The sequence below is a fragment of the Octopus bimaculoides genome, chromosome 10 (genome assembly GCF_046866305.1).
Source record: "Octopus bimaculoides isolate indiv1 chromosome 10, ASM4686630v1, whole genome shotgun sequence".
NCBI lineage: Eukaryota > Metazoa > Mollusca > Cephalopoda > Octopoda > Octopodidae > Octopus > Octopus bimaculoides.
In genome coordinates, this window is record NC_142937.1 from 7545412 (window position 1) to 7571461 (window position 26050).

General features: G+C 37.3%; 1 protein-coding gene across 1 annotated transcript; it reads left to right on the forward strand.

The window, feature by feature from the left end:
* The first annotated feature begins 216 nt into the window (after positions 1–216).
* LOC149133436 (dynein axonemal heavy chain 8-like) lies at positions 217–25527 on the forward strand. Its single transcript, XM_089358347.1, has 14 exons — positions 217–517; positions 1652–1791; positions 4508–4675; positions 5978–6113; positions 8223–8362; positions 9587–9751; positions 9968–10162; positions 11729–11879; positions 13333–13444; positions 15358–15514; positions 16946–17158; positions 21183–21311; positions 23006–23132; positions 25216–25527. Exons 1-14 carry the CDS (start codon positions 253–255, stop codon positions 25497–25499), a joined length of 2382 nt encoding a protein of 793 aa, XP_089214473.1. The 5' UTR covers positions 217–252; the 3' UTR covers positions 25500–25527.
* The last annotated feature ends 523 nt before the right edge of the window (positions 25528–26050 follow it).

A 26050-nucleotide genomic window follows, 5' to 3' on the forward strand; every position in this document is an offset into this window, starting at 1 on the left:
AATAAAACATAAAAAACAGACAGAGTTGGAACTCCTTTAAATAATATATTCCTCTATACACGATCATACAAAACCCTTTTTTTTGTATATTTTTGTATTTATTTTTATTTTCATTTTTTATATTTATTTTTATTCACACACACACACACACACATATATATATATGCAATATCATACTTACATCTATTCAATATTATTTATTACTCTACAGTTGCATCCCAAGGCAGTATTGCTTACTTTGTCATTGTGGAAATGAGTTTAGTGAATGTGATGTACCAAACATCACTGAAGCAGTTCCTGGGAATCTTTGATTACTCCATTAAGAAATCTGCCAAGTCACCGGTCACATCTAAACGTATAATGAACATTATCGAATACTTTACATTCAAGATATTCACATACACCTGCCGTGGTCTGTATGAACGAGATAAGTTTCTGTTTACCCTTCTCCTTACAATCAAGATTGCCATTGCCTCAGGATCTATCATACCCTTGGAATTTGATACATTTATTAAAGGTAACAAACATTGTTTTCATATTCAACTTTGTTTTTATTGGTTTCTTGGAAGGTACTGTGCCTATGAACTTTGCAGTCCCTCCAAGAGAAATGTGCAAATAGAAGATCTCAAGGGTTATTCCAAAATGGTGCATTCTGAGAAGAAAGGACTAGATATAGTAGTTAGTGCAGGGCCAGTAAAGTGGACACAATATGGGTGCTGAGAGGAGGAGATATGTGTAACTTAGGAGTAGCTGAGTGGAGATGGGACTGGCCATCTCCAAGGAGAAGAGGGCACTGTAATAGTGGCTGAAAAGAGAATGGAGATAGATATTAATGACTTGTAGGGATGCAGCATTTCGTTATGCAACCATAATATTTTATCGAGTGTATTAAATGTTTTTAAAAGTCAATACCATGTTCTACCTAAGTTAGCAGTGTGCTTCACATAGGTTATCTTTACAATATAGCCAGCACTGATTTTTTGTTACGTGCTGGCTATAATTTCAATAGAATATCTGTAGAGATAACCTTAACAATTAATGGAGACAGAATATCTGTGATCTGTCCCGCCTCTCTCTATTCCTCTCCCTCTCTCTCTTCCTCCCCGTCTCTCTATTCCTCTCCCTCTCTTTCACTTCACTCTTTCTGTCTCTCTCTGTCACACTCTAACTTTTCCTCCTCAAACACAAGTTCCCTCCTCAAATGCCCCTGCCCCTCTCAAAATTCCTTGTCTTGTGAGTTACTTGGTGACCCTGCCAGTGCTGGAGCCACATAAAAAGCATCCAGTCCACACTGTAAAGTGGTTGGCATTTGGAAGGGCATCCAGCTGTAAAAATCATGCCAAAACTAACCTCACCTGTGCTAGTGCCATGTAAAAAGCACTGAGTCCACTCTGTGGAGTGGTTGGTGTTAGGAAGGGCATCCAGCAGTTAAAACCCTGCCAAAACAGGCACAGTAACCTAAGGTTGTCTTCTACCTGACTGGCTCCTGTCATCCACCCTACCCATGTATACAGGGAAGGTAGATGTTAAAAGATGATGATGATGATGATGATGCTGATGACTTTTAACACACTCTTAATGTTCAAATTTCTCTATATCCACTCTTCAGAATAAAGGTTAGTTTACCTAAGCATAAAATTTCTCATTGTAGGAGGAGCAGCTCTTGATTTGAATGCTGTTCAACCAAAGCCAAAGAAGTGGATTTCAGATATGACTTGGCTTAATTTGGTGACTTTGAGTAACTTATCACAGTTTGCACAGATTCTTGGACAGGTAACAAGAAATGATAAGGTAAGAACAAATGAAATATCTCCTAATATAACAATATAATAATGAACATAGCATTTTTATACATTTGTATATTTGTATACTCTTTACTCTTTTACTTGTTTCACTCATTTGACTGTGGCCATGCTGGAGCACCGCCTTTAGTCGAGCAAATCGACCCCAGGACTTATTCTTTGTAAGCCTAGTACTTATTCTATCGGTCTCTTTTTGCCGAACCACTAAGTTACGGGGATGTAAACTTACCAGCATCGGTTCTCAAGCAATGGTGGGGGGACAAACACAGACACACAAACATATACACACACACACATACATATATATATATATATATATATATATATATATATATATACATACATATATACGACAGGCTTCTTTCAGTTTCCGTCTACCAAATCCACTCACAAGGCTTTGGTCGGCCCGAGGCTATAGTAGAAGACACTTGCCCAAGGTGCCACACAGTGGGACTGAACCCGGAACCATGCGGTTCGTAAGCAAGCTACTTACCACACAGCCACTCCTATGCCTATGTATATATATCTGTACAGAATCACACCAGATGCGAAGGAGGAGAGAAAATAGTAATTCAGTGAAGGAGAAAAATAGCCCTGACTGAGAGAGACTGAGAGAAAGTAATAGCAATGAAAGAAAGGAAGGGGTGATGGATGAATAAGGAAGAAAGGGGTGATGGATGAATAAGGAAGGAAGGGGTGATGGATGAATAAGGAAGGAAGGGGTGATGGATGAATAAGGAAGGAAGGGGTGGAAAGAAAAACATCAGTGTTTCAACTCTGTGTGTGTAACTGTGTGTATGTATGTGCAAGGGAAGTATGTGAATGTTTGTATGTGTGATTATTATGTACCTTATTTTATGCCTTATATGTAAAATACAATAATTAGCCATCATTATTGACAGTGGTCAGCTAGTATAAATTATATAAAGTATAGGTTCAGTTTCACAGTGTAGAACCATAGAAGGGTGTCTTCTACTGTAACCCCAGCCTGGCTAGGGGCTTGTGAGTGGTTTTAGTAGACAGAAACTGGATAAACACCCATCATGTATGCATGTATGTATGTATTGTGTGTGTGTGTGCTTGCATGTATGTGTGCATGTACACATGCGTGTGTGTGTGTGTGTGTGTGTGTGCATGCATGTATGCATGTATGCTTGCATGTGCATGTGTATGTGTGTTTATGCATGTGTGTGTGGTGTGTGCCTGTATGTGTGTGCATGTATATTCATGTATATACATGCAAATGTGCATCTGTGTACATGTTTGTGTGTGTCTGTGTGCACATACATGTATGCACATGTACACATGCATATGTGCAAATGTGAGTGTATGTGTGTCTCCTTGACTTGAGATTGCATGGTCATTGTAAACAAGTATGACCATCAGGCCAGTGGTGTCATTTGTTTGTAATCTTTTGTGAAAACACAGCCATCGCTATGGTAATGGCAAGGGTGGGGTCGTCATCAGCAAGTGGATACAGGCATAGAAAATCTACACTAAGCACTTGCCCAAGGTGTCATGCAGTGAGATTGAACCCAGACCCATGTGACTGGGAAGCAACCTTCTTACTACACAACCATGCCTGCATGTACTCTTTTACTCTTTTGCTTGTTTCAGTCATTTGACTGTGGCCATGCTGGAGCACCACCTTTAGTCGAGTAAATCAACCCCAGGACTTATTCTTTGTAAGCCTAGTACTTATTCTATCGGTCTCTTTTGCCAAACCGCTATGTTACGGGGATGTAAACACACCAGCATCGGTTGTCAAGCGATGGTGGGGGGGGGGGACAAACACAGACACACAAACACACATACATACATATATATATATATATATATATATATATATATATATATATATATATATATATATATATATATACGACTGGCTTCTTTCAGTTTCCGTCTACCAAATCCACTCACAAGGCTTTGGTTGGCTTGAGGCTATAGTAGAAAACACTTGCCCAAGGTGCCATGCAGTGGGACTGAACCCGGAACCATGTGGTTGGTAAGCAAGCTACTTACCACACAGCCACTCTGTGTATAAAATAGATATATTGTCCATAAAAAAGTCAACTGATGTCCTTATTACAAGTGAAATCTGTCTGTAAGACCACTTCATTATAAATAAACCTTTCAGAAGATTTATAAGTAATTCATCTTAATTGTTTATTTTCTATCAATGTTTGTTTACTGCCTGTCTTACTATGAAACTTAGAAATAATTGTAAATGATCAATACTAATTATGGGTGTAATAAGTCATAGCTATTTTGGCATGTATATGTAATATATCTTTGCTGGATCTGCTGGCTGTGATAGTGCTTCTAAAGTGCTTTAGTTGTTAGGTTCTGGGTCAAATTTGATCAAATAGACTTTTTGTTTCTAGTAAAGAACGATGTGAATACTATTAGAATTATATGTGTATGTTTAACCCTTCAGTATTCAAACTGGCCATATCAGGCCCAGATATTCTACCTGTTTTGCATTCAAAGTGACCAGATCAGGCTTTTCACACCTACTCTACAGTGTCATTTTAAAAATAAACAATCATGTCATTGAAATCTCAAAGCTATGAGAAAATGTATGATAAATTCAAAACAATATGAATGAAAAAGCATTACATTTGACAGAGTAATCGGAATACTAAAGGGTTAAGATACATACAACTGAATTACTTCTATCAATTTATTTCTTTTATGTGAAGGCCTGGAAGCATTGGTTTGATGATAATGTCCCAGAAGAGGCCCAAATACCAGATGGCTACACTGAATCATTAGATTCCTGGCACAAACTATTACTGATACGCTCGTGGTGCCCAGATCGTGTTATTCCGATGGCAAGGATATTTGTTGCTGAAGCAATGGGACCTCAGGTGTGTATCCTGATGCTGATGGTTCTCTCTCTCTCTATTTCTCTCTCTCTCTATTTCTCTCTCTCCATCTCTCTTACTCTTTCTTTTCCTATCTAACATTGCCACATACGTCTGTAACATTTCATATTCATAATTGAAGAAATAAAATAATACTGGTAATAAAGTGATTTTTTTCTTTTTGTTGATAACTGACAAAGTTAGATCTATGTTTGTGACCAAACTTAATAGATAATGCACAACTTACATGCTAGGCATCTTGTATTTGTATCTTGTCTCAATAAATGCACTTGCTTCTTGCATCAGGTATTTGGACTTATCTTTCCAGTTTAAATTTTACGATCAAAAATATAAAACTGGCTTTTTAGAAAAGGTTGAATGTTACTGGATATTTCATGGGCAGTTGGAGAATAAATTGGTTACAAATTTTGGCACAAAGCCAGCAAATTCGGAGGAGGGGGTGAGTCAATTTCATTGACCCAAATGCTTAACTGGTACTTATTTTATTGATCTTAAAAGGATGAAAGGCAAAGTCGGCCTCAGTGGAACTTGAACTCAGAATGTGAAGACAGATGAAATGACTCTAAGCATTTTGCCTGTTTTGCTATCGACGCCACCAGTTCACTGCCTCAGTTGAAAAATATATTGCTAAAATTTCTTTTAAGGTTTATTGGCCTTTTGTCTTTGTACTGTCATGAAAATATATATCATTATTATTATAATGATGTATATAACAGCATAGTCTCTTGGAGAGATTATGCTATTAATCTCACTGAAATGTCTTTATGAACTACATAGTGCTATAAAATGATCAACATAGGTAACTACTATTACTGGATAAGGATTAGGAATCCCTTTTGTTTTAATATCTAGTAGTTTAACTAAATCATATTCAAATGTATCCCCAGGCAGATATAATCACTCTGTGCTATCTGCGCCTTTTTTCTGTGAGTCAAATGCAGTATTAATGGTTCTACCAAAATTCAAATATTGTTCATTGTAGCATTGTTGATTTTTAAAACTTGCACTGATCCCTGAATGACAATTATTCCTTCATTTATTCATTTTATATGCTATTCTGTTAATTACCATTGATTTAGACTCTGTGTAAGATGGAGGACAAAAAAATATAAGTGTAAGTTTGTTTAAAACCGTAACCATTTTCCCAAAGCTTATAATTATAGAGCAAAAGAAGTTAGGTGGATTTTTGCAAGCAAACTAATTTCATATTCTTACAAACTGGCTTTCATATTTTCATGCCACATTGTGTCAAATAAAAAGAACTTTTTAAATTGATTGTTACAGTTTGCTGAAAGTGGAATTTTGAATTTGGAAGATATATGTGATGAATCTGACAATCATACTCCTATGATTTGCTTTCTGTCAATGGGTTCTGATCCAACAAGCAATATTGAGAAGCTTGCTAAAAAGAAAGTTATGAGTAAGTATTAACTTGTAATTATAATACTCCAGTTTACATATAATGGTATCAAAAAGGAATTACAAATTGAATTTTTTTAGTATCTGCTATTGATCTGGCAGAAGCAATTTGAAGTTTTACAGTTGAACTCATATCGATTTTTGATTCCAAATAAATCATTTGATAAAAGTATTATTTAGCAAAGTACAGCTATATGTTGGAAACATGACTGATTGAGTACCAAGGAGACATATCTACATATATTTGGTGTCACTGTAACATTAGACTGTCACATTAGACCCTATGAAGGTCTTTTCAGCAGCTTGTGATGAGGATGAAACTGACTAGTTTTTTTTCTTATATAATGATTTATCAGGATTAGTGTACATCTTCCTCTTGTTGTAGGATAATAACTATGTTAAAGGAAGGTAGAACACAGGACAGTGAAATACTTACTTGTAGGTATAACCAATAAATAATATAAAAATGAGCTATAGAAAATTGGTAGAATAACTTCACAAAGATGATAATAAATGAGTGAATATGCCTACAGATCACAGCAAAGTCAATGTATTGTGGTGCTTGGTTGTCAATTGAAGAAATATATGACTGTATTCAATTTTTAAGGAAAGCAATGAAATGTAGAAATGCTGCAAAACATAATATAGGTTACCTAAAATGAAAGTGATAGGAAATGAAATATTACAGTACTTATCTGTGGATTCTGTTTAACAAACTAATGAAGAACAAATATCCTTTGTGATGAATTAGTCATGTCTGCTACTTCAATATACTGAAAAAAATGTGATTTCTATACATGTAAAATCACAAACATGAAATGAATGGATATGAAACAACACATTAAAATGAAAATTTGCGAGTCTGAGCAATGCACAAGCATGTCCTGGCCCAAAGCTGTCAGTGTCTGCATTTAAAAATGAAAATTTGCTTTAATTCTTCAAACAATTTTATTCTTCAGTTTCCCTTATGCCCTAAAACAATTTCTTTTTCTTCATTTTATTTTTTACCTTTATTGTAAATAAATTTATTTAATGAGACAATGTAATGACTGTCACATGTAATTAATATATATGAAATATATATTTAGTAAGACAACATAAAGTTCATCAGTGAAAGAATTGATTAAATATATCATGTAGGACAAATAGTTACAAGGGATAAGATTCATGTTCTAATGATTATAATTTATTTTGCTGATCAGTTAGATTTAAGAAGAACATATTTTAATATTTTGCTTTCAAAACTCTGTCTCCAAAATAGCAACATAGTGCTAAATAGAAATTTTTAATTTCCTTATCAAATTACATTAAGAAAAACTGTTTGTTGTTTTACTAGTTTCATTTTTGAAAGAATCATTTTACCTACGAAATATATGTGTTAGGGTGAAGGTGTGTGGCTTAGTGGTTAGGGTATTTGACTCACAGTCATCAGGTCATGAGTTCAATTCCCAGTGATGTGTTGTGTCCTTGAGCAAGACACTTTATTTCACGTTGCTCCAGTCCACCAAGCTGACAAAGATGAGTAGTATCTGTATTTCAAAGGGCCAGCCTTGTCACATTCCCTGAGAACCATGTTAAGGGTACACATGTCTGTGGAGTGTTCAGCCACTTGCACATTAATTTCGCAAGCAGGCTGTTTCATTGATCTGATCAGCAGGAACCTCCATCATCGTAACCAACAGAGTGCTTTTATATGAGTTGGATTGGTTTGTAATATGTACTCATTGCACCATATTCTTTGAGAACAAATCTTTAGATTAAGTAAAACTGAGGTTAGGGTTAGGGTTAGGGTTAGAAAAATAATCTTCTTATTAATTTATTAAAAGTCTCCTCAGTTTACTATTGAAGGTAAGTGCTAGGAAGAACATCAAGTTGTCCAGTTATCCAGTTGTCCAACAAATACACCTTGAAGTCAAACATTTTTTCTTGACTTCTGTTTCTTGATGCTCAAACTAAACATTAAAGGTATTTATTTCAAAAGTCTGAGAGGATCTTCAAACCTCTTGGATACCTTGCTTCATTTTTGAATAGCTAATAAAAGAAATCATTTTAAAGATGCATGAGTTGAAGTGACAAGAAATTCTTTTAACATTAATAATTTAACTTGCAGAATGTGGTGCCATATCCATGGGACAAGGTCAAGAGGTCCATGCCAGAAAATTAGTGAGTATATCAATGCAAGAGGGTCATTGGGTCTTGCTACAGAACTGCCATCTTGGATTAGAATTCATGACTGAATTATTTGTCACTGTAAGTAAACTTTTTTCTGGTCCAGAGACATTTTAACTTTTAGATGTTTGTCTTGCATTTTGGGTGCTTGATAGAAAGAGGTTGTTGATATCATAGTAGATGGTACATATTCTTCATCTTGTGTTCCTGTCTTCTTTTATGATTTTTTTGTGGAGTGATTTTCAGGAGAATTCTGATGAGGGTGTCTTCTTGTATTGCATTGTGCTTGCTTGCTTCTTGCTTCATGCTCTCACTTGATGGGACTGGGGTAATCCCAGGTTAGAGGTCTCAGACGCATCATCATGTGTAGAGTCAACCAGGTCCACCAGTGCTCTCCATCACTGGTGGTCCCATGCCAGATCTTTTGCATCTTGCAAGATGACATTGAGCTCCTGGAAATCTTCCCCAATCACATCCAACCATCTGGTGTGGGGCCTTCCACAGGGCCTCTTCCTGCCCATAGCTGCTGCATTGAACATGAGTAAGGCCCTGGTAGGATGATCTGGTTGGAGGAGCAAGATGTCAGTAATAGCACATGCAGTAGGGAGCTGTAGGCTGGCATGTGTATGCATGTAGCTCTTCATTGGAAACATGTATTGCAGTGTGAGTATTTTATTTGATGTTGTTATTGAGAGAGTATAATGTATAGTGTAACCATTTTTTGTTGATGCTGACACTAATTATTCTGTGGTTTACCAGTTTTGTTTGTTTGGCTCCTGTGCAGGTGGCACATAAAATACACCATTTTGAGCATGGCCGTTGCCAGTACCGCCTGACTGGCTTTCGTGCAGGTGGCACGTAAAAGCACCCACTACATTCTCGGAGTGGTGGGTGTTAGGAAGGGCATCCAGCTGTAGAAACTCTGCCAAATCAGATTGGAGCCTGGTGTAGCCATTCAGTTCACCAGTCCTCAGTCAAATCGTCCAACCCATGCTAGCATGGAGAGCAGACGTTAAACGCCGATGATGATGATGATGTTGGATATAAACGATTATTTACTTGTTTAACACCAGTTGAATGTGGTTTTGGTGTATAGTGTTTGAAGGCTTTTATGAGGTTAGCTATTTTTGATGTGTAACTGAGGTTGTATTTTCCTTTGTTGGATGAATTTTTAAATACATTTCTATAATTATTTTTTGAAATTATTTAATGTGGTGCCTATGATAAACTAATTGATTTAGGTAGGAGAGGTGACTAATGATTGTTGAATTAATAAAAGAAAATATAAACTTGTTTCTTTTCAAGGTGACTACTACAGAAAAAATTAATGAGGACTTCCGTTGTTGGGTAACCACAGAAGAACATCCAAAGTTCCCAATTAATCTTCTCCAGGTGTCTCTTAAATTTACCAACGAGCCACCCCAGGGAATAAAAGCTGGGTTAAAAAGGACTTATGGCAATGTGACGCAGGTAACGTTTGCCTAGTTCCTACTTCTCTCTGTTGTATAGTGTACTAATATTTCCGGTAGTGCTGCTGGAAATAAAAGCAATAACAATGCTGATGGTGTTGGCGCTGATGCTGATTCTGGTTACAGTGCTATTGTTGTTGTTGTTTTGTCTTTGTTGTTGTTGTTGTGGTGTCGACAGTAGTGGTGATGTTGATGTTTCTTTTGTTGTTTTATGCAGGAGCAACTGGATATTAATGCTACACTAACATGGAAAATGATGTTGTATGCTGTAGCATTTCTGCACACAACTGTTCAAGAAAGGAGGAAATTTGGTCCTATAGGATGGAATATTCCCTATGAGTTCAACCAAGCAGATTTCACAGCAACTGTGCAATTCATTCAGACACATTTAGATGAAATTGACCCGAAGAAAGTAAGTATCCCTTACTTAAGAACACAGTCTATAAGGCATTATGTTTTAGAATTTATTTCAATAGGTGATGACATGCTCAGATTCTTGATAAAACATTTGAAAGCCCATTGCAGGAATAGGGCTATATTTTTTTCTCTAAATTATATATATATGTGTGTGTGTGTGTGTGTGTGTGTGTGTGTGTGTGTGTGTGTGTGTGTGTGTGTATGTGTGTGTGTATATATATATATATATTTGAAAAAAGAAAAAAAATGAAATCACAAGTAGTTCTAATTAGTTTAATTTATTGTTTTAAAATTTTTTAATAATATAAATTTTAGTTCATAGATCTAGTAAGTTCTTTGTTAATTTGGGTGTGGAGAGGTCTTTTTTTGAATTTTCTTTAAAAAAAATTTTTTTAAACTTCTCCACACCTACGTTAACAAAGAACTTACTAGATCTATGAACTAAAATTTATATTATTAAAAAATTGAAAAATAATAAATTAAACTGATAAAAACTACCAGTGAAGTCATTCTTTTTCTTTTTTCAAATATACCTAACTGTACCAAGGATCTCACACATTTTCCAATATATATATATATATATATATATATATATATATATATATATATATATATATATATATCAGTCAGTTCTGATTATCATCACCTGGTGAACAGTTGGTCAGTTACTAGGCATTTGGTAGTAAATACCATATCCTTTTTTTCTTTCTTTAATCTATGAGGGCTGTTTTGGCATTGTATAGCAAATCAGGCGTTAATGACCTCAAAGAAGAGAAACTGTCAGTCCATGACCATAGAGCAGAGACAATAGAGAGGAAGGTTGACACAAATTGTATAAAGGAATTGGAGTAGAAATTGTATTTTTTCAGTCAATTTTGACTAATCTGTTCACTCTCTTCTCTTCACTCAGTATGGCTATAAACATGTCCTCCACCCACTCCTTATTATCTCCGCTCTACAATGTATCTTTCCATTAACCCATTAGTATTCAAATTATTTTGTCAAATGTAATGTTATTTTTTTTTACTGCTTTGAAATAATCAAGTATTATCCTGTAACTTTGGAAGTTTGATGATGTGATTGCTTATTTTTAGAATGACATGGAAGCATAGGCGTGTGAGGTCAGATCTTGTTGGCTTGAACACAAAACAGATAGAATATTTGAGCCAGATGTGGTTGGTTTTAATGTTAAAGGGTTAACACAATCACTATCGCTTTCTTTTGTATATATATATATACCAGCTACCTTCTCACTGCATGTTTATCCCATTCATTCTCATTCTCTACTGCAAACTTATATATTCTTGGAAGCATTTCAAACCTATGAAAATTTCAGTTATTCTTCTATCTACAACATTCAACTTATTCTTCATTGTATAATGGTTAGATGACAAAATTTTGAGTTTCAATGGAGGCTGACTTTTTACTTGATGCTAAATGTAATTATTAAGCTTCAAATTTAAAATACATTTGAAATTATGAATGAAAATGCTTGTTTATTACAAATAAGATACTTTCATAGAATTTTTTTTTCCAAATATATCTTATATTTACTTTATAGGGAGTTTCCTGGAGCACAGTTCGTTACATGATCAGTGAAGTGCAATATGGTGGTCGTGTCACTGACGATTTTGACAAAAGGCTGTTAAATACTTTTGCTAAAGTGTGGTTTTGTGAAGAGATGTTTTCAGATACTTTCAGTTTCTATACTGGTATGATTAAAATTTTACCTTTTAGAATTATTTGTATGTAGCCAGTAGCCATCTGAATGTATTGAACAAGAGTGAGATATTTTAAGATAGTTCATCATCACAGTTGGCTTCATTGACCCATGAATTGGACAGGAACATTATAATTTTGTTGTATTACTTTATCTTTTTTTACTTGTTTCAGTCATTAGACTATGGCTATGCTGGGGCACCACCTTGAAGGACTTTTTAGTCATTCAAATCGACCCCAGGACTTAGTTTGTTTAAGCCTAGTACTTATTCTATCGGTTTCTTTTGTTGAGCCGTTCAGTTACAAGGATGTAGATGTAGACACACCAACACTGGTTGTCAAGCTGTCATGGGGTACAAACACAGACATCAAGACACACACATGCACACACACACACACACACACACACACACACACATACACTCTTATAACGTGCTTCTTTCAGTTTCCATCTGCTGAATCCACTCACAAGACTTTGGTCGGTCTAAGGCTATAGCAGAAGACACTTGCCCAAAGTGCAATGCAGTGGGATTGAACCCAGAACCATGTCGTCAGGAAGCAAGCTTCTTACCACACAGCCATGCCTGTTTTTGGTGAGATCTATTTTATGGCTGATCCCAAAACTACATTCATCTGTTACATTCTTCCAAGATGTTTGCAGCAAGATTCCAGCAGTTAAAAAGCTCTGACTCTCTGCTTCTTGTGGGTGCTTTTGTTTCTCTTGCTGTCATAACAGTGGATATATTTTGTTTAATGTTAAACCCCCTTTTCTTTAAAAAAGATAGGATTATTGCTCAGCATACACTGCTGGATGTTAACAGTGGCATTGACATATAATAACTTTGTATGACAAATGCATTTCTTCAATATCCTATCTATTAAACATTTTGTATTCTATTTACTGGTATTCTGTCAATTATGATAATGAGGGATCCAGTTTATCTGATCAACAGAACAGCCTGCATGTGAAATTAATGTGAAAGTGGCTGAACACTCCACAGTCACATGTACCCTTAATGTAGTTCTTGGAGAGATTCAGAGTAACACAAAGTGTGACAAGGCTGGCCCTTTGAATTACTGGTACTACTCATTTTTGCCAGCTGAGTGTACTGGAGCAACAGGAAATAAAGACCCAATGCACCACCAGGATTGAACTCCTGACCTAGCAATTGTATAGCAATTGTGAGCCAATTACCCTAACCACTAAGCCATGCACCTTCATTCATCCAACTAATTTATGTGTAACCAATTTAATTGATGAAATGATGTTCAAATTTGTAATGAAAGAAAGTTTATCTTGCTTTGTGTGTGACTGATTATACAGCCATTCATTCTGAGAATGAACATCTTCATGAAAAAGAAATATAAGCTTGTTAATAAACTAATTGACTACTATTTTATATTTGTAGAAAGTTAAATAGGAACATATTTTGACTTTATTAACAGGTTACACAATACCAAAATTCAAGACACTTGAGGATTTCCGCCAGTTTATTGAACAACTCCCTCCAGTGGACACACCACAAGCTTTTGGTTTACATCCCAATGCTGATATTACGTAAGAGTACATTTTCAAACCTAAATAATGCTTTGCGTCGTCAGAACAAATATTCTTCCATAAAATTTCAGTTTCTATTTAAATAACATTTGAAACTATTAAAGTTCCTCCTTCTGTATAATATAATATGCAAGTTTTTTCCCTTATGTTATAGATCTGTAAATTTATGTTTTCCTGTGCAAGCTCATCAGTTGTTTCCAAAGTTGTCTGTTTACTTACTCAGCAGTCAATACAAAATCTTTTGGAAGACTTATTGTAAACATATGGCTATATTTATATCTGCATATTGTTCAACTTTAACTCTTAAGGTCCTGCAATGTTTCCTGTATATAAGTCTCTTCATTCTGCTAGAAACTAGAGACTTTGCTGAGATGTACTTAGTCTTGTATAAAGTCACAAAAATATAACTATTGCATGAATTTGGATGAAATTGCTGACACAGTATAATGATCATTGGTATACATTGTAGGTATGGCTTTTACTTGTCACATCTCTCAGGTAGGTTAGATACAGGTAAGTTTATTACACAAAGGTACAAAGGTGCAGGAGTGGCTGTGTGGTAAGTAGCTTGCTTACCAGCCACATGGTTCTGGGTTCAGTCCCACTGCATGGCACTTTGGGCAAGTGTCTTCTACTATAGCCTCGGGCCGACCAAAGCCTTGTGAGTGGATTTAGTAGACGGAAACTGAAAGAAGCCCGTCGTATAAATGTATATATATATATATATATATATGTTTGTGTGTTTGTGTTTGTCCCCCTACCGTCGCTTGACAACCGATGCTGGTATGTTTACGTCCCCCGTAACTTAGTGGTTCGGCAAAAGAGACCGATAGAATAAGTACTAGGCTTACAAAAAATATGTCCTGGGGTCGATTTGTTCGACTAAAGGTGGTGCTCCAGCATGGCCACAGTCAAATGACTGAAACAAGCAAAAGAGTAAAGAGATATGTCTTCATAAGTATTTACAACACATCAATTCCTGGGCATTGATTTCTTGTCTCAGAGTTGAATTTGCACTCCAGTTAGTGTCTGAGACGCGAAAACAGTGCAGCTCACACAAGAAAAAGAATGCAGATGTGTTGTCATCTCCACAATTGAAAGGTTTTGTAAGGCTCAGTAAATTAGAGTTATTTGCTCTTATTGCTATGATTACACTCTCCATATATGTCATCCAGTATACAGAGATGCCATATTGAAAATATATCAGAAAATTAATATCTTTATTTTTTTTAATCCTTACCACTCATTAACAAACAGATCAAGACAATATCATTTGACACACTCCCGCTCAGAATTGATAATTTCTGATACCACTAAGATCAATAGTGCAGATAACACTAACATACAGCTCTTAATTCTTATACTTATATAGAGTTTAAGCTATCTTCCTATAATTAATTCCCTAACAAATAAATGACATTAAATAAATCGATACTCTTTTATTTGTTTCAGTCATTTGACTGTGGCCATGCTGGAGCACCACCTTTAGTCGAGCAAATCGACCCCAGGACTTATTCTATTGCCTAGTACTTATTCTATCAGTCTTTTTTGCCGAACCGTTAAGTTACGGGGACATAAACACAGCAGCAGCGGTTGTCAAGCAATGTTGAGGGGACAAACACAGACACACAAACATATATACACATATATTTATATACATATACATATATACGACTGGCTTCTTTTAGTTTCCGTCTACCAAATCCACTCACAAGGCTTTGGTCGGCCCGAGGCTATAGTAGAAGACACTTGCCCAAGGTGCCACGCAGTGGGACTGAACCCGGAACCATGTGGTTGGTAAGCAAGCTACTTTCCACACAGCCACTCCTACGCCTACGGGAAATTTAAAAAACAAAAAACAGCAATCGTAAAGATAGTAATAAAAGGATAGTTTATTGCTTCACACATTTCAGATATCAAACCAATACAGCCAATGATCTACTTTTGACTATGATGAATATTCAACCAAAAGAATCCCGAGGTGGAGAAGGTGAGACAAGAGAGAGTGTTGTCTACAAATATGCTAATGACATGCTTGAGAAGATGCCACATAGTTATAACCCATTTGAGGTAAATACAAATTTTTGCATCAGAATTATCATCACCCTCTAATATCCATTTTCCATGCTGGCATGGGTTGGACGGTTTGATGGGAACTGGCCAGCTGTAGAGCGGCCCAGGCTCCACGTCCCTTTTAGGACATTTTCTATAGCTGGATGCTCTTCCTAATGCCAACCACTTAACAGAGTGTACTGGGTGCGTTTACATGGAACAGGTGCTTTTTATGTGACACCAGTACCCAAGAGCCTATGAGATTAGGGACACTCAGCTGGAGAGGGATGCAGAAGACAGTCTGTATGAAAGGACAACCATGGTTTTACTTAGCTTGATGTTTGTACCATTACTGGAATAAACATGTTATTTAGGATGTAGATGATTATAATTGAAATATTCAATTTTGAGCTGATGAAAAGTTAATATTGTAGAAGAGTTGGTATGACAGTCAATTTACTCACATGTCGTCTCCTTCATTGGACATGAAACTTGGCTTGCGAAGACCTGTTGGGGCAAGTGAAAGCGAAATCTTGATGGCACCTGTGCCCAGCGTCGCCTTCCTGGCACTTGTGCCGGTGGCATGTGTAGAGACATTTGAGCGAGGTCGTTGCCAGTGCCGCTGGACTGGCTCCTGTGCAGGTGGCACGTAAAATACACCATTTTGAGCGTGGCTGTTGCCAGTACCGCCTGACTGGCCTTTATGCCAGTGGCATGTAAAAACACCCACTACACTCTCAGAGTGGTTGGCATTAGGAAGGGCATCCAGCTGTAGAAACTGCCAAATCAGATTGGAGCCTGGTGTAGCCATCTGGTTCACCAGTCCTCAGTCAAATCGTCCAACCCATGCCAGCATGGAAAGCGGACGTTAAACGATGATGATGATGATGATGATGATGATGATGATGATGATTTTCACAGGTATTTATTTCATTAATCGAAGCTGGATGAAAGTTCAAGCTGCTGATAATAGGATTTGAACCCAGAACACTGAAATTTTTATTTTATTTTATGTTTTGAGTTCATATTCTGTTATAAATAAAATTTTAGCTACAGAGTGTTTTGGAAATTTTCAGTTTTTGTGCTGGTTATGAACTTTATAAGGTAAATATTTTTCTTGTAAACCATTATAGTGAGCTCTTGGTAAATTTACTCAAAACGAGTATGATTTTAGCTTTCCTGGATCAATAAAATAAATAACTGTATTATATTGTCAGTAATTCACTGATTCTCCTTCCTACAAATTTCTGGACTAATTTCAAAGGGAGAAATGAATATTTTGTGCATCTGATAACAAAGAAATATCAAAATGGTGATTCTTTAGTCTGTAAAAGGATGCTTTTGTGACCAATGCAATGATTATATTCAAGCTAACTATCATTTGAGCAACATAAATCTACTGGTTTTAGTTTCTATTTAAATTGTCTTATATTGGTAAATATATTCTAGGTGAAAGAACGGCTAAAAAAGATGGGAATAATCCAGCCCATGAATATCTTTCTGCGACAAGAAGTGGACCGCATGCAAGTAGTTATTTCAACAGTTCGTAGCACGTTGGTCAACCTGAAACTTGGTATAGATGGTACAATCATCATCAATGAGAATCTTAGAGATGCTTTAGACAACATATTTAATGCAAGAGTGCCAGTCTCCTGGAAGAAGGTTAGTCAACAGTAAATCATTGTTTGAAGTATTACTAATGCTAGATGTTATTCCATTAGTAGTAAAACTAAATTGAAGTATAAAACTATTTTCAAATGAAATTAGCATCCACAGGAATAAATTGAGTTACCAAAGTGACAAAAATCAATGACTCCTTTTTAATTTCTGATTAACCTAGTAGATTTAACTTAACAGAGCAGTTTAGTTTACAGGGAAGTAATGCAATTGTTATTTTTTCTTAGCTTGCAATACTGAGCTCAAACTTTCAAATAGACCTTATTGAAATAGTTGGGGACAACTTCAGTTTATATTCAAATTATCATATAATGTGCATAATAGTGAAGTTTCATTGGTTTTTCTGATAACCTAGTGGATTCTATTTTATTACATATCATTGTAATAAATACCAAAGAAAAGTAATAGGATGAATTCAAATGTGAAATAGAAAACTTAAGCAAGGATGTATTTTTACGAAATAAGAAATTTTCAGACCAAAATAAGCAATACAAAGCTTGTGACTGAATACAAACTGAGATCTGACGAGAGAAAAATCTACCGTCATGTATTGACAACCTTTTCATTTTCCCAAAATATTAATGGAGTAAAATTCAATAACAAAAATATCTGAAGTAATATCATTGAGAAAAATAAATTACAATTCTTCGTAACCCAATATTTATTTCAACTCCAATGATAATTTTTGTGAAAGCTAGATTGCAATCATTTGCTTCTGAATCTGTATGTATAATATACATGCACACATGCATGCACACATTACACATGCATCCTTGCATGCATGCGCACACACACATTTTAAACATATGCACTGTTTGTATTTCACTTCAGCTTTATAATCAATTTATTAGTAGCATGATATTTCCAGAAAACAACAATTTTTTTAACACAGAGTTTAACAGCAGGAATCTTGTGCAAACAATCCTCAAGGAATATATATATATATATCGCGGGAGATATCTACCAGCATGTCTCGGGAGTGGCCATGGGGACGAGGATGGGCCCCAACTACGCGAACCTCTTCGTTGGTTATGTTGAGGCCCAAATATTCTCCAGTTTCACTGGTCCTACTCCCGAACTATACGGTCGGTATATCGACGACTGTATCGGTGCCACCTCACTCTCCCGCGAACATCTTGACTCGTTCCTCTCTTTCGTTCAGTCTTTCCATCCTGCCCTCCACTTCTCCTGTACTGTCTCTGACACCTCTGTCCCCTTTCTCGACATTTCGGTCAGCATCCTCCACTCCGCCCTTAGCACCTCCATCCACTACAAACACACAGACTCACACTCCTATCTCAACTTCTCCTCCTCCCACCCTAGACACACAAAACTTTCCATCCCCTATTCCCAATTCCTCCGTCTACGCAGACTTTGTAGCGACAGCCATGACTTTGAGACTCAGTCTCAACTCATGGTTCACCACTTTAGCCTGCGTGGATATCCACCCACCACCATCCACACCGCCCTTGCCAGAGCACGTTCTGTGGACCGTGCATCTGCTCTCTCCCCCCGAACCCGCCCTGCCGTTTCCCGCCTCCCTTTTCCCCTCACCTACCATCCCACCACCCTACCCCTCCAACGCTCCATTTTCCGAGCTTTTCGGCGCCTCCAGTCCGACCCCTCCACCTCCCACATCTTCCCTAATCGACCCCTCCCCTCCTTCAAACGAGCCAACAACCTACGGGACCTCTTGGTCCACAGCTTCTTCCCCAACCCAACCTCCCAACCTGGCTCGTTCCCCTGCTCCCGCCCACGCTGCCGCACTTGCCCTTACCTCTCCAACACCACCCTCCTCACCAGCACCCATCACCGACCCTATCGCATCACCGACTCCTTCACCTGCACGTCTACCAACATCATATATTGCCTCTCCTGCTCTCTCTGCCAATCTCTGTACATCGGACAAACGGGGCGCCGCCTGGCCGACCGATTCGCGGAACACCTCCGCGATATCAACGTCGGCAATGACACCCCAGTGTCACGCCACTTCCGTTCTGCCGGCCACTCCTTGCGGCAACACCTGTCTGTGTTTGGATTGTCCATGCACAGGGGCCATCCGGACTCCCGTTTGCGCCGTGAACAGGGATTAATCTCCTATCTTCGCCCCTTTGCGCCACATGGGCTCAACTCCCCTCCACTCTTCATCTAACCCCCTCCTCCTGTCTCTCTCCCCCACCCTCCCTCCTACCACCCATCTCTCCCCTCCCCCACCTCCTGCTCCGACTCCTACTTCTTTGTACGTCTCTTCACCTCTCTTCACTCCTACTTCTCTTCCTACTTCTCTCCACTCCCACTTCTCTTCACCCCTACTCTTTCTCTCCTCTCTCTTACTCTCTCTCACTCTCTTCTCTCGTACTCCCCCCTCTCTCACTCTTACCTCTCGTACTCCCCCCTCTCTCACTCTTACTCTCTACACTTTTACTCTCCTACTCTCTACACTCTGACTCTCTTACTCTCTCACCCTTACTCTCTCACTCTCTTCCCCTCTCTCTCACTCTCTTTCTCTTCCTCTCTTTCTCCCCCCACACCCACCTACCTCTCTTTCTCCCCCCATACCCACCTTCCCCTCTTTCTCTCCCCCCATACCCACCTTCCCCGTCTCTCAATCCACCTTCCCTCTCTTATACCCATCCTCTCTCCTCTCTTCCTCTCCCCTCCCATACCCATCTTCCCCCTCTCTTACATCCACCTTCCCCTTCTCCCTCCTCGTCAACACCCCCTCATAAGCTCATCCCACCACACCCCAACACACTCCTACTCTACCTTCCCACTCCACCCCATCCAATTCCTTACACCCACCACCCACCCTACCTACATACCCCACCCTACCCACAGACCCCTACCTCTACCCCACCCTCAGCCTAACCCACACTCCACCCATGCCTTCCCCACCTCCCAACACCCTCACATCACACCACACCAATACCCTCGCATCACACCACGCACACACTACAACTGACCAACTACTTTCTCCCTTTCTCCCTTCCCCATTTTCACACTACATACGTCAAGACACCAGCATTCTACCTCCCACACACAGCCCCTCGTTCCCGATCACCGTTTGTTATCTCCCCCTTTCTTAGCTCTCCTGAAATAAGAATTTCTAACTTCCTGTCAGCCATTGTTATGATCGGCCATTATTATGATTGACCGTTGACTGAACACTATTCAATTTTTTTTCTCCGTGTTTTTCTCCTTGTCTCCGTATTCTTTCTGTTGAAGAGCGTAGCTCGAAACGTCAAAGACTTTCCGTATTCCCGAGCGTCATACTAATATATACTTTTGTTATTTACACCACCTGTCCTCGTCTGTTGTTATTATTTGTATATTCTCCCATATATATATATATATATATATATATATATATATATATATATATCAAATGAAATGTATATACAGAGAGAAAGCGAGAGAGAGAATAAGTGAGAGAGAGTGAGAGAGAGGTACATGCACAACACACTCATATAATCATCATCAGTAGCATTGCTTGACATTTTGACATCTGCTTTTCCAAACTGGTATGTTTTGGAGATGTCTTCTGAAGCCATGTTTACTTCTGCTATTTACCTTCTCTGTCAGCCTGACTTTGATCCCATTACATCTCTTGTGTGTCCATCATTTAAAATGGAAACGCTATATAGAATTCTTACCTATTCCTTTTCAGTACATGAAACTTGGCCACTTTACTGTCATTGTCACCTTTCCTGCTAATTAAAAACATTAGTCTTTGAGTCCTTTCCATTGTAGGTTTTATTCAAGATTTGAATTTCCTTTCTGAACCTTTGGTTGATTCAACTACGAAAACTAAATCATTAGTATACAAGAGTTCCCTGAGTATAAAAAATCTATAATTAAAAAAAGGGGTGCTATGAACTTGCTGTGATGGAATACACGAGCAATTGACCTGGTACTTTATGTGTGAATGAAATAAAATAATGACTTCCCTTTTTTTGGACAATTTTAATTCTTTCTAAAATAATCTTTTTTTTTTTTTTGTCATTTTTAGATTTCATGGGATGCTGCAACTTTAGGATTTTGGTTCACAGATCTCATTGAAAGAAATGAACAGTTTTACAACTGGGTGTTTGAAGGACGTCCCAATTATTTTTGGATGACCGGTTTCTTTAATCCTCAAGTAATCCTTCTGCTTTAATACTCTGTTATGTCTCCACAGTTTTATCACATGCTGCATTTACTGAAACAATTATTTTTTTCAAATGTTTTATAATTTCAACCTTCAATAGTCAGTTCATGTTTTGATACTGATTCCCTATAAGGAAGCAAAAGTTTCCAAGGTGATTTTAGGATTGTGTCCCATGTCTTACATGGTGCTGATGATAGCCAAGAAACTAGAAATGCCATCACCGTTCTGCCAGAAGGTGCCATAAAATGGTTGTTGTTCTTTTGATACCTATTGCCTAAAGCAAGCATTTTTCTCAGTGGCAAACTGATGTATAAACAGTCTTTTTTTACAGGTCAAATGTATCCCAACCATGTCTGCACTTCAGTTCAATATTTAAGAGATGAGGAATTATGTACATTATTTACATTATTTACATTTGACAGATATTTGTCCTCATCTTGTTTGTTGTTAATTCTATATTTAAGAGATGAGGAATTCTGTACATTATTTACATTTGACGGATATTTGTCCTCATCTTGTTTGTTGTTAACACAACGTTTCAGCTGATATACCCTCCAGCCTCATCAGGTCTCTTGGAGAAATTTCGAACCTGGGTTCTCATTCCTAAAGTTTTTTTTTTTCGATGTTATTATTATTATTATTATTATTATTATTATTAGTGTTCAGGTCACTGCTTGGAATCGAACTTGGAATCTTGGGGTTAGTAGCCTGCGTTCTTAACCACTACGCCATATGCCCACAGGCATATTAGTATGTATTAAGTATAAGGTAGTAAAATAAGTAAAAACAGAAAAAAATAGTTGTTAATATTACAATTTAGATAGTATACCTCCAAATTAAAGGATGAATCTAATTCAACCTTTTTACACATAAATTCACAATGCATCATATACAAATTTATGCATACATACTAAAAAATTGAATATTGAGATGATGGTGCACAAGCACTGGTTACATTTGACTGGACATCTTATTAGAATGAAGGATAGCAAGATCCCTACGCAGGTGCTATATGGGGAACTTGTTAGTGGAAAGAAACCCCGGCAGAAACCAAAGCTTCAATTTAAGGACTGTGTAAAGTCCTCATTAAAGGCTTGTGATATGCAGGAGACTGACTGGGAGAACAATGACTGTCATCACTACAGATGGAGGAAGCAGGTTAAGGAGGGGGTCGACAGCTTTGAAAGAGCACATATTCTGCATGAAGAACTTAAGCATGCTGCTCAAAAGTGCACTACTAGCATAGTGAATGGGGGGAGCTTGATTTGCAATGTTTGTAGTCGTGTATGCTTGTCAAGAGCAGGGCTCATTGGCCATCAACAGAGCCACAAATGCAAAATGTAAGTTAGTCATAGAGCTCCCAATGTTCCTAAAGGTCAGTAATGGCCTTCCTCTGTTACGAGTGGACAGCCATCATGTATATATATATATATATATATATATATATATACACACACATACACACACACACACACACACACACACTAGAATGTGTTAATTATTTTTAATGCTTCAATTCTGTATTAGAATGATTTTCCTTGTGTGTATATAGTATGTGTCATGAAGTAAATCTAATATGCAACGATATATGTAGACATATAATATGTTTTTTATATATTTATTCGAAGTAAAGTTTTCCATATTCAAATGCAATTTTCTATTATTGTCTTCTGTTAAATCTTTAGGGTTTTCTTACTGCTATGCGCCAGGAGATCACAAGAGCACACAAAGGTTGGGCCTTAGATGCTGTTGTTCTAAACAACAATGTCACAAAATCAATGAAAGAGGATATCAATTCTGCTCCACAGGAAGGTATGCAACAGGGATTTATGTATGAGCTTTTTGGTACTTGAATCACATTATAAATGCTTTATGAGGAATGTATGAAATATAAATAATATCTTTTATCCTTTAATTGTTTCAGTCATTTAACTGTGGCCATGCTGGGGCACCGCATTAAAAGACCTTTTAGTCAAACAAATCAACCTCTGGACTTGATATTTTTAAGCCTAGTACTTAATTTATTGGTCTCTTTTGCTGAACCACTATGTTACAGAGACACAAAAACACCAACACTAGTTGTCAAGCATTGATGGAGAACAAATGTAGACACACAGATAAACACAGTTAACCCCCCCCCCCCCACACACACATAATGGGTTTCTTTTAGTTTCAGTCTACCAAATACTCTCCCAAAGCTTTGGTTGGCCCGAGTCTATAGTAGAAGACACTTACCCAAGGTAGGAAACTTGCCCATTGTGGGACTGAACCCAGAACCATGTGGTTGTGAGGCAAACGTCTTACCACATCACTACACTGTGCCTATATCTACATTTAGCTTTATAATAATCTTAATTTTAAATTCTAATTCTAACTTTGAGTTTGCTTACTTCAATGTCAGCCCAAATACCAATCAGAATCAATATTTATTTAAGTTTATATGATTTTACAATACTAAAAGCATTTATATTTCTTTATATTCCATATTAGCGTCATGAAATAATGTGAGGGTGTTTGAATGTGTGTTTATCCTCAAATGTTGTTCTTATCATTTGAAGTACTTTTTGGATAGTTTGTTTTCAAATGGTACTTATATGACCGTTTTTATTCTTGTTGTGCATCTAAGGAAAATATACTTGTCAGAGTCAATATTTCTGCACAAAATAATCTTTTATCACAACACAAGACATTCTCTCACATTACAAGTGTTTTTGCTGTTTCCAGGATGAACTATTCCATATCTGTTTATAAACGTGTAGACTAAGTGACCATGGTTCAACCCTTTGCCATTTAAACAGGCCATACCTGACCCAAATATTCTACATATTTTATGTTCAAACTGGCAACCTCCAGTCTCTCACACCTACCCTACAATGTCATTCTGAAAATAAACAACCACATCATCCAAATCTCAAAGCTACAAAATAATGTATAATTAATTCAAAACAATGTGAACAGATAAGCATTACATCTGACAGAGCAATCATCATGATCATCATTTAACATCAGTTGTCCATGCTGGGATGGGTTGGACGGTTTGACCAGCGCTGTCATGCCTACCCTGTCCTTCTGTTGGACGTTGTATATCCACCTCTATATTATCTAATGTCTCAATCTCTTTTCAGACGGATAAGACATAACTTAAGTATGGTTTAGTTACTATTTCTTGCAAGTTGAGTAACCACATAGACATTGCCTTGTTGTCTCTATTGTGGTGTGATTTAGTTTATTCTAACAGCCAAATGAGCTTTTTAAAAATGCTGTGTATGCACTGATACAGGTATGTCTCTCTTCCTTCTTCAAGCAATTGCAACTGGCATGCCATGCCAGGAATCTTTGTTTTCCATTCATTTGGCAAGTCATGAAGTTGATGTTTGTGTTTGCCTATAACATCTTTGTTCTTGAATGTCTTCACCCCACCATTAAGGCGTAGGAGCCTCTGAAACATAACATCTGACATAGCCTGGTATATATATAGTATAATATGGGTCACACTTCTAGATTGTTAAAGGTCAAGAATTGATCAGACGTGAATCATATTCTGGATGTGTATCTAGCCTTTCTGATTCAGTTTTTGAAATTTTGTTGTTATATAATCACTCTGAAAAGTTGTCAGAGATTATGAAGCCTGGTATTTATAGGTTTTAGCTGTAAATTGTTCATGAATAGTTAGAGTTGTGATATTGATGTGCATATTTCACTGGATATTTCCTTCAACTTCAGTCAAGCTGTTCTGTGGCTGATAAAAGTGTATTAAAGAAGTGGAAATTGAGAATACTTAACAATTACTTAAGACATGATTTCTTTACAAAGAGTGAACAAATGTGGTTAGAATCAAAATCGCTTTTCAGATAAATGTAGATAACATCAGACTAACTTAATTATTCTATTTCAGGTGTATATGTGCATGGACTTTTCTTGGATGGGGCAGCCTGGGACAAGCGGAACAGCCGTGTAATTGAGCAGACTCCCAAAGTACTCAATGTAATTCTTCCTGTTGTCCATGTTTTTGCAATTAACACTGAGAGGCCAAAAAGCAACGATATCTATGATTGTCCTGTGTACAAGAAACCACAACGTACTGATCTCACCTACATATTTCCTCTCCTGCTCAAAACAAACAAACCTCCAGATCATTGGATTTTAAGAGGTGTTGCTTTACTCTGTGATATCAGATAATAAATTAAAAACGTTTCCATAAATATTTTCCCCGAGTTTGCCTCTTGGATTTTATTTGTTCTTCACTTTCTCATCTCAATATTTTGACATGTGTTTATATTGGTGGACTGTGAGATGAAGCAGAGACCAACTATTTGGGCAAAAAGGTCCTGACCCAAGTGCTAGTCACTACCTTAACTCATACCATCACATCATGCACCTTTTTCCAGTTTAAGTTCAGTTCAGCTCATGCTAATACAAATAAAAATGAACTGATAAATTGTTCCAGTTATCTCTACTGTTTATGTCTTACTTGTTTGAGTCATTGGACTGTGGCCATATTGGAGTACTGCTTTGAAGGATTTAGTCAAAGAAATCTACCCCAGTATTTATCTTTATGTCTGGTATTTATTCAGTTAGTCTGTTTTTCTCAGTCACTAAGTTAAAGTTACAGGGGCGTAAACAAACCAACACTGGTTGTCAATAAGTTGTGGGAGACAGACACAACACAAGCACAAGGACAGACATACACACACACATGATGCACGTGTGTGTATGTGTGCATGTATGTG

Excerpts from the sequence above, each read along its gene's own strand:
- LOC149133436 (XM_089358347.1), top strand. The coding sequence starts at position 253 with ATGAGTTTAGTGAATGTGATGTACCAAACATCACTGAAGCAGTTCCTG. Across the intron at positions 13,445-15,357 it reads CATCCCAATGCTGATATTAC|ATATCAAACCAATACAGCCA; the intron begins GTAAGAGTACAT and ends CACACATTTCAG. Across the intron at positions 21,312-23,005 it reads CCGGTTTCTTTAATCCTCAA|GGTTTTCTTACTGCTATGCG; the intron begins GTAATCCTTCTG and ends TTAAATCTTTAG.